Raw genomic sequence first — 9,277 nt, 5'->3', positions numbered from 1 at the left:
AAAAATAGCGCAAGACAATTGCACAAACCAGAATAATAGATATTTACATATAAATAAGTACAACATTGGAAGCTCGTCCAATACACGGTATACAGTAGGCCTAATACAAGCCTAAGGGGACATACTAGACAGGAATTGTTATGTTGACAAGTAACTGTTGAATAACTGAATAGTTATAATAAAATATAAAAATAATTATAACTCTATGACTGAATGTAGTCTATAAATAAGTTCCTATCACAGCAGTGTTATAATTGCTATGACTTGAAATATAACTTTGAAAATAGTGGCGCACCATAGTATGATATTGATGTCACCAGCCAGATGTCAGTATAGACTAGTCTATCTCGTAATGTTTACTCAATCTTGTAAAGATCTCAACGGGGAACCTGAAATGAAAACAACCAACTGAGTCGTCAACTCGGCAGGCATCCACGCCCAGTCAATAGACGCTGTCAACAATTGGGCGTAAATGAGCATAACTTTACTGACTGACAACCCAGTGTGCTCGCTGATTGGCTTAAAAACAAAGCCTATTACAGCAGATGAAGATTGACACCTGCCAATTATTAGAAGTGGGACATCTCCAGCATTGGACGTATGTCAAATAACATACCATTAGAAAGAATAAGTCATTTACCACCCGTTTTTGACAACCGATGGGCTTGCGTCTCTCACTATTCAACCTCATCAGAAGAGAATCTCTCGAAACACAATCCATCAAACACGAGGCACTTGAAACGGAGCTGCATATCAGTGTTCAATTCGATCGAGTTGAATTTCATACGATTAATTTGCTTTTTAAAGTTGGATAACTTTTCGATCCGGAGCACAGTTCATCAGAATGCATGCATTGCAGAGTTGTTTAACTGTTCTTGCCTTTACTGTATTAGTCCAGGAATCGACTGGAGTCATTTTTCCATGGATGTGGAGTTTACCGTACCCAAACCAAGACCAACAGTCAGATGAAGCCATTAGCCACCCAAGGAATCTCAACTTAAATAAAAGAAACGTATCGTCCTCAGCAGACTTTAACTTTACTTTAGTGGCCCAGGTATGTACCATTGATAGTGTATTTAATTCAATCTGTGATCGATTTTTGACTTGGAGGCACTCTAGCATATATATACTTAAATATAAGCCTCAATGCACGTACTTTTTAAAATATTTTAAAACGACATTAGGTTACACTAGGAATTACAGTAATGTCTTATCTATTGTTCTTAATCATTAATTTTAATGTTCTTTGTTTTTGTTTTGTATTAAAACAATATGTAATTTAGTTCCTGAATAAAAATACACATCTAGATGTGTATAAGAGACAGAGGCATATAATTGATAATGTTAATTGCAAATGTTACAAAAACAATGAGAGATTCCTCCTACAAGTGCCAGAACATTATTTTTATTGAGGTAAATAAATAAATGAAATGAAAGTATTTACTACATGATCTCCTCCGCTTTTTACAGTACTGTATTTATCATTGCCATCAGTTTCTTTTATATAATGGTGCTATATCGGAACACACATTACCGGTACCATACATGCCTGAAGAAATTTTCTTAGGCTATATTGCACTAAACCAGCTTTCTAGAAATAAAAACTAATTTTATTATCCATCTATCTGATTCTCTACTATTTAGCAATAGGCAGCACTTCTCCATTTTACCGCATGTGTTCCTCAACAATAAATCAAATTTAGGCGTAGATGCACTCCAAGCAATAAATCACTAAGCGCGATATTTTTTTATTAGGGACGCTTTAAAGGAGCAATATATCAAACTACACAAACAAGTGCAAATTGCTCCATCATGGAACCATTTATTGCAGTGATCACATACTCGCGTATTGCGCATAATAATTATTTACTAGTTACATTTTCCTAATTTGTTGATAACTTGGGCCTAAGGCTGGAAAAATTCAATAAACTGAATGTGTGACAGGTTTTGCACATTTATTAAACAAAGACAGCAATAAACCTAATCTTTAATAATAGGCTTTATCTAAATATTTCGAAACACCATGGAATTTAACTAAATTGACTGAACATGGTGTTAATAGGTATCGTAAGTCTATTGATCCTTTAAGTGTGTTTGGAGGTGGTAACGTAGCACTATGATAGGCCAATAACCATTTGTTTTACAGTAATTTGTAATCAAACATGTATCAACGATTTTTTTTTTGCTGTTGAGGAGGACAGCTGATCTGGGGTTTAAATTATTTCAGAAGTTCCTAGCGGAAGAGGGGGCGCGTCATTACAGTCATTAAAGTAGTATACAAATTATCTAGATGATGTATTGATGGTTATGAATTATGAGGGAATATTAATTTAGTAGGTTTACCACATGATAAACTAATAATTCATTAATTAGGTCAATTAAAAGGAAATGTTTATTTTGTAACTTTCAAAAGTCGTAGAAAGGGAAAAGAATCCTGTCTCCAAATCTCATCTGGACGACTTAGTCTTTTTATGTCTTTTTGTGTTTTTATTTAACTACATGCTACCAGTATACAAGTTATTCACACAACCTAATTAATTTATGATCTAATTTTCACAGACACCTTGCAGAAGTGATAAAGCTTGTGGACGAGGAAAATACTGCGATCAACATTATCGGAATTGTCGAGATCACAAGGTTGAGAACGCCCCCTGTCGACAAGATAGTCATTGTAGAAAGGGACTTGACTGTCGCTTTGGAAAATGCCAGAAAACGGTCAAACCTGGAACAGTTGGTATGTATTTTTAATTATTTTATCTTATAATAATATGTAGTGTTAGAATTGATATCGTTCTTTCTGTATTATAATTCCGTATGCAATTTCCCTTAAGCTTATGTTTACAATGTAAAGTAAGAACACCTTGGTGGAATCATGTTCAATTAAACGTGGTAGTAAGGGTGTGGTGTGGATCAACGTTTTTTGTCATCATATGGACGCTTTTATCAAAATATCCCAACAGTGTTTTAATAATTATGAGTATAAAGTTAAATTTTCTGGCCCTGGTAGGCCTCTGTGGTCACGCGATCTCCCCATTTTGCATCTCTGTAATATGTAATGTTACTAAATTGTACTCAGACATGAACAACGATCTGTGTGTTGTTGAGATACGTGGTCATCGATACGACATGATTCAAGAGCTGTGAATATAAACAACGATTTATGTGTTGTCCAGCTTTGTGGTCATTATTGGTACAGCATGATTCATGAAGCTGCTACGTACAAATCATCCTTTACATTCTGATCATAATTCATGGACAATAAATTACGCGCTACAACTCCATCAACGCATATCAAATCAAAAATCTGATGTTTGCATTGAGCAGTGACGTCATAGGGAGATTTACTCACCCAATGTTGAACATCACCACATATGCAGGTGTATTATTATTATGGAAAGAGTTTTTTCAAATTATTATATTAGGTCGAAATTAAATTTCTGTTGGTTGCGATACAATTTTGATACCGCAGGCCTTATTACGTGATCATTTCTTTCAATCACAAACAATTAAAAATAACAGGCTTACAACTAGCCTATTAAACAAAAAAATGTTATTTAATACATAAATTAATATATATGTTTCCTTTGTTCGATTTCGTCCACTTCATGGCTAAATGGTAAATGTTGAATCTGAGGCATAATACACGTTATTAAGATGGCATTTACAGACGGAAGGCCGGGACGCGCGCGGCCGGGACGATATTGTATGAACCCCAGGGCCTCGCACACGTAAACTCTGATCACGTGTTGTAAAGAATAGACTAGGCCTATCTGTCACTTGTCAGCTGTATTTCCTAGACCACTGTGTGGTCGCCATCAATCATGTTTGCAACTGTCTGTTTAGGCCATTACAAGCACAATACGTCAGGCGTAATTACCCATCACGACAGCGGGACAACTGTATTATGGAGTAGGTACAACAGGACCATCCACCTCTTCCAATCTTGGACAATGCACAAGACTTTCTGGTTGAAGGCTTTGCATAAAGTTTACATTTTTTCTATAAACAGATGAATATTGTGTTGACGGATGTGTTTAAAACACAGTTGTATAGATGCCTACTAATTTATTTTATTATTTTTTTTCATGAATTTACACCTTGTGTTTCTAGCAGCAGTTTAGAATCTAGATCAGAGTTGTTGTATCATAGACAGTGTCTCTAGATAAGTAGCCCAACTCAAAGTGGCAGTCGCCGGAACTAAAGAGGTGTCAATGACTATTAATAAGGACGGATTGCACGCGTCTGTGAAAACTATTGTCCTATTGTAGAGTCTTTACGAACTGTCAGAACGTTTCAAATAATTACCAGACCAAAATACAGAGTGTAGTGGAAACAGTTTAACGAACAAAATAAATATTTGATTTTCAAGCAGAGAATCCAAGAAAAAATATTCATTTACGAGATTGTGTTTGATTTTGAGGAATTTGGTTTACAAAACTATTTTGGAATAATTGTAGGTATGCCAAGGCCAGTAATGGATCTGTTTGATGTTCAATAAATCAATGATTCTGTTTATTCCAATAGGAAGCCAGAACCTCATTGCAATAAATACATGTAGGCCTATTATAGGGCCTGCCTAGGCTAGAAAATAATTCTCTTTTTCTGCAATTTGGTGTATCGGTTCATATCGGTTCTATCACAATCATATTATTATTAGTGCCACCGCAACAAATCAAATATTCCAGGTCAGTCAAGAAACTGTCAATCAAAATGAGTGACGTCTCATTTAGACTGAATTCATACGTCCAGACAACGGACTTCGACAGGGTAGTATATAAAGGCAAGGTTAACTCAGTCATGTTTGATGAATTATTAGCCAGCTAGCCTGACATATAAATTACCACTAAAACGTGTCCCTGGTCAGATTGAGCCCTTTCCCTCGTTAATCATCTGCATTGTGTCTCGTTACATGTCTTGTGAAAGGAAGTGGATTTCAAATGATGAAAAATATATTTAATTGTTTCAGCGTTACTAGTAATTCTGGTACGCATTTCAATAACTTACTCTATATAAATATTAAGCTTGACTTCATTTGAGTTTTGTATTTCATATTACACGTTTGCTTATTTATTTTTACGCTTTTGATCGCGTAGACCTCTACCTATTCAGATATTAAACAATAGGCATACAAAACTATAAGTTTAATTTAATCGTTTGGGTTACAAAGCATGGAGGAATATTTTATAGGCCTGTCTTATCTCTCCATGATTTATCCCAGGACGTACCGGTGGTGTACCATAACGCAACGATGAGCCAGTGGCACCTATCATGTTTTGTATCCCAAAACATTAATGACCACCGCACCAGTATCACAACACTAAAGGAGAATTTTGGTAGGGTGATCCCGTGGAAAATCGGGCCGGTAGGCCAGCGGAGTGGGGGGGGGGGTGGTGTTCAAAGTGTCTATAAATGATCTTACTGCTAACGTATAGAGGGGTATGGGGCCTGTTTATCAGGTGACGTGTTAGTAATGATTATTTCAAATATTATGTATCTTAACATTCCAAAGCTGCATGACGACAGATGGGAACAACTCATCCTTTACGATCAAGCTGAGAATGCGTTGAAATATTTTTCATGGATTGTACGACCTTAGTAGGAATTTTAATGAAAATAGGCCTACATACAAATATAAATACCAAAATACTTACTATTGGTCTAATTTGAAAAATAATATTTTTAACTTGCTCTAGGCATAGGCCTATAGATAATGTAAGGTTGATTTCACATGGTTGTTGGTTTAGTTGTGGATTTAAGCCGGTTGCTTTAGTATGGGTCGGGTAAACCAGAGATTTGAAGACGGTTCACGTGGTTGAGTTGGTTAATTGTGTACATAACATTTGTTTAGAATCCGGTTATTCGTATGGTTTGAAACCGACTCTAGTGATCTGAAGTCGGTTAGGGCCTATCATGTGATTTGAAGCCGGTTAGTCGCAAGTCGAAATATTATGAATCCGGATACTAATTGTTTACTATAGTATTACTGAGAGTATACCCTCTGCTATTATAGGCAACAATACATTAAATTATTTCTGTCTTATATTTTTTTAGGTGCAAGATGCAAGAATTCTAAAGATTGTGGAAACAACATGTGCTGTGCTAAGCAACATGGTGAATCAATATGTAAACTGAAGTTAAAGTTGAAATCGAAATGTTTTGTACCTGAAGGTGGTGTGGAGTACACAATTGATAGCATCTGTCCATGTGAAGATGGCCTCGTCTGCAAGATCGCCCATCCATCAAGAGAGTAAGTTTCAACATTCATAAAGTTGTTTATATCCATCATACATGCAAAAACATGTTTTTATTATAATTAATATAACAACATTTCAATATTATAATATTAATTATTATAGTATTATTAGGTCTGGGCCTGTTAGTATTATATAGTAATGTGATTATTCATACGGTATAAAAACAGTTTTTTTATTGTTAATAAGACATTTAAAACAAAAATTATATTTAATTTGTGAAGCTTTCTATTGTACCACAGCCTTGTTCACATTGATCACTTGGTAAAATTCAAAGGGTCAATGGAGTTCCATAATCAAACCTGGTCCTTTACTTAAAACAATGATTATATATTTTACCTGTATAGATGAACCTTCACAAATTGATTAGGCATATTAATCATTTTAATAATTTTAATAATTATTAGTTATTATAAATTGGTTTCCGTTATTTTTTAGGGAGGAGTTTGCTTGGCGATTTTGGACCGATTATGATCATATGCGATGCCAAAGAATTTGACTCGGTTGCCAATAACTAAATCCGATTTGGACCGAAACTAACCAATGACGTAGGCCCGCGTCTTGTGATTTGAAACAACTCGAACGATATAAAAAAAAGTGGTAGCGTTATTTTGACGACGACCCCGAAGCTACCAGATATAGTCTACCAGAGAATGAGATTAGGTACTATGAAAAGTAGACGAAAGATCGTTGTGATCAAATCTAAACTAGTCTTTCGTCCTCGAGAAAAGAATGAAAAGTCAAAATAGACATGACGTCATGTTGTACGTCATTAGTTGTATTATTTTGTTTCACAAATCTTGCTAAGCAAGGCTAAATTATAAAGTTAAATATTTTTACCAATTATAAAAGCATATTATATTTCGTACTTTATATAATTAAACACGCTGTAAGCAATATTTTGTATATAATTGTATATAAGAGACTCAATGATGTAAATATGTGATCATTTGAGCTAAAAAATGAAAAAAAAAATAGAAATATATGTATAGGCCTGCTGGGATATTTATAGATAGGCCTACAATTGGGTATGAAATATGGATACCGTACTTAATACCGAATATAGCCTATTGAATATTAAGTATCGAATATATTAAACATCGAATATAGTTGATATCGATTGTATTTAAAATATCGACAGTATTGATTATATTAATATCCATAGGTCTAATTGTGTATGTTATGCGGATTATTATATTGAATATTGATCTAATATTAAATTTCGATTATATTGAATATCGATTTATTAGTATAGGCCTATGTCGATTATATCATTGGGTATTGGTCTTAAATGTAATCAAATTGTTGCGTGTCATAATAGCATCGATTCTAAAACAAGGCCTATTGAATATTAAGTATCGAATATATTAAACATCGAATATAGTTGATATCGATTGTATTTAAAATATCGACAGTATTGATTATATTAATATCCATAGGTCTAATTGTGTATGTTATGCGGATTATTATATTGAATATTGATCTAATATTAAATTTCGATTATATTGAATATCGATTTATTAGTATAGGCCTATGTCGATTATATCATTGGGTATTGGTCTTAAATGTAATCAAATTGTTGCGTGTCATAATAGCATCGATTCTAAAACAAGGCAAAATCTCGTATTCAGTTTAGCATTTTACAATAATTTAAATTAACAGATTGGTGGTATGCATAATGATTATAAATTATCAACACCCAAATTGCAATTAATAACAGAACGATTATTATTGATATTATAATATAAATTATACTCTTTAATAATTGAATATAGGCCTATTCAATAAATGTTATTATTAATATTATGATTAATAATATTATGATACAGAATTTTTAATGTTATTTTAGTAATTTTTAATAGACAGAGTAATTTCTTTTAGATATTATTATTGTTTTTTTCCAATAAATAACGAGAAAGAATAAAATATTAATATACTGTATCTTGTAAACTTTTTTGCCGCCAGGTTTAAATGATAACACAATCAGGGAATCACACACGTTCCTCAAAAGTCTAGATAGGCCTAAGGTTAAATACTTAAACTCGACCTAGGCCTTCACAGTATTTCTATGATTAAAACATGCGCTCAAGTGTACGCTGTATATAGGCCTATATATTCTTTTTTTTAAATAATGCTCTTTTAAACTAGTGAATAATAAAAAGAAATACAAATCACTAAATATTGCTTTGATTTTCTGTGTTCATTTGTGTCCCTAAATATGATTTAGCAAACTCTTTAATTATTAACATTATCATTATTGGTATCAGTATGATTATTATCACTACTGTATCTATCATTATCATTGGCATGATGTTATTAGTTATTTTTAATATTTTTAGTTATTCATCTTGTTATGATTAGGCCTACAACATTATAATTTTCTTCTTTTCAATGTTGTAGTATATACGCTGCAAACGTATGCGTAAGCAACTTGAAAATGATTAGGCCTATATGAAAAGAATAAGTATGGTATTTCACTTTCATTGAACTACTGTACTGTAACAGAGTTAAAGACATTGTACTATGGGGAAATTGGTGCACATACTGTAATGGGATATTGTTTTTAATGATGACGTCCAGCTTGGCTTACTGTAATAATATTAACGGTAATATAAAATAGTACAAAAAATGATAGTGATAATGATGATGTACCGGTATATAAATATTAATAATGATATTGATAATGATTATAAAAATAATACTACTCGACAATAAGCACGAATTATTTACTGTGATTAACATCCACATTTTGATTTGGTATGTATGTGACCATTGATCGAAGCTACTGGCGGTGCGGAACGTGCTAATCTATCAGAGTACACAGCAACGGGATATTCGATTCTGAGCCATCAGATGTCAGAATGTCAACAACCCGGTGGTGATGTGTCAATTTGTCATCATCTATTAGTCACTACCAAGAAATCATCTTGATTAGTATTGTATGATAAACAATTTCAGTATCTGCCACGAATACTTAGCTAAAATTACGTATAAACATGTACCGGTATCTTATACACATCTAGATG

At 33.3% G+C, this 9,277-nt stretch overlaps 1 protein-coding gene across 1 annotated transcript; it reads left to right on the top strand.

Annotated features, from left to right (window-relative positions):
• The first annotated feature begins 591 nt into the window (after window positions 1-591).
• LOC117108390 (dickkopf-related protein 3-like) lies at window positions 592-7,587 on the top strand. The gene is made up of 4 exons (XM_033250389.1): window positions 592-1,054; window positions 2,560-2,734; window positions 6,052-6,247; window positions 6,690-7,587. The coding sequence occupies exons 1-4, from the start codon at window positions 845-847 to the stop codon at window positions 6,748-6,750; spliced, it is 642 nt and encodes a 213-aa protein (XP_033106280.1). The 5' UTR covers window positions 592-844; the 3' UTR covers window positions 6,751-7,587.
• The last annotated feature ends 1,690 nt before the right edge of the window (window positions 7,588-9,277 follow it).

Source organism: Anneissia japonica, unplaced genomic scaffold (assembly GCF_011630105.1).
Source record: "Anneissia japonica isolate Jap-2015-1 unplaced genomic scaffold, ASM1163010v1 scaffold426_len1935630_cov189, whole genome shotgun sequence".
Classification (NCBI taxonomy): Eukaryota; Metazoa; Echinodermata; class Crinoidea; order Comatulida; family Comatulidae; genus Anneissia; species Anneissia japonica.
The sequence above is the reverse complement of the archived record's forward strand: the minus strand, read 5'-3'. Positions and strand labels throughout refer to the sequence as shown.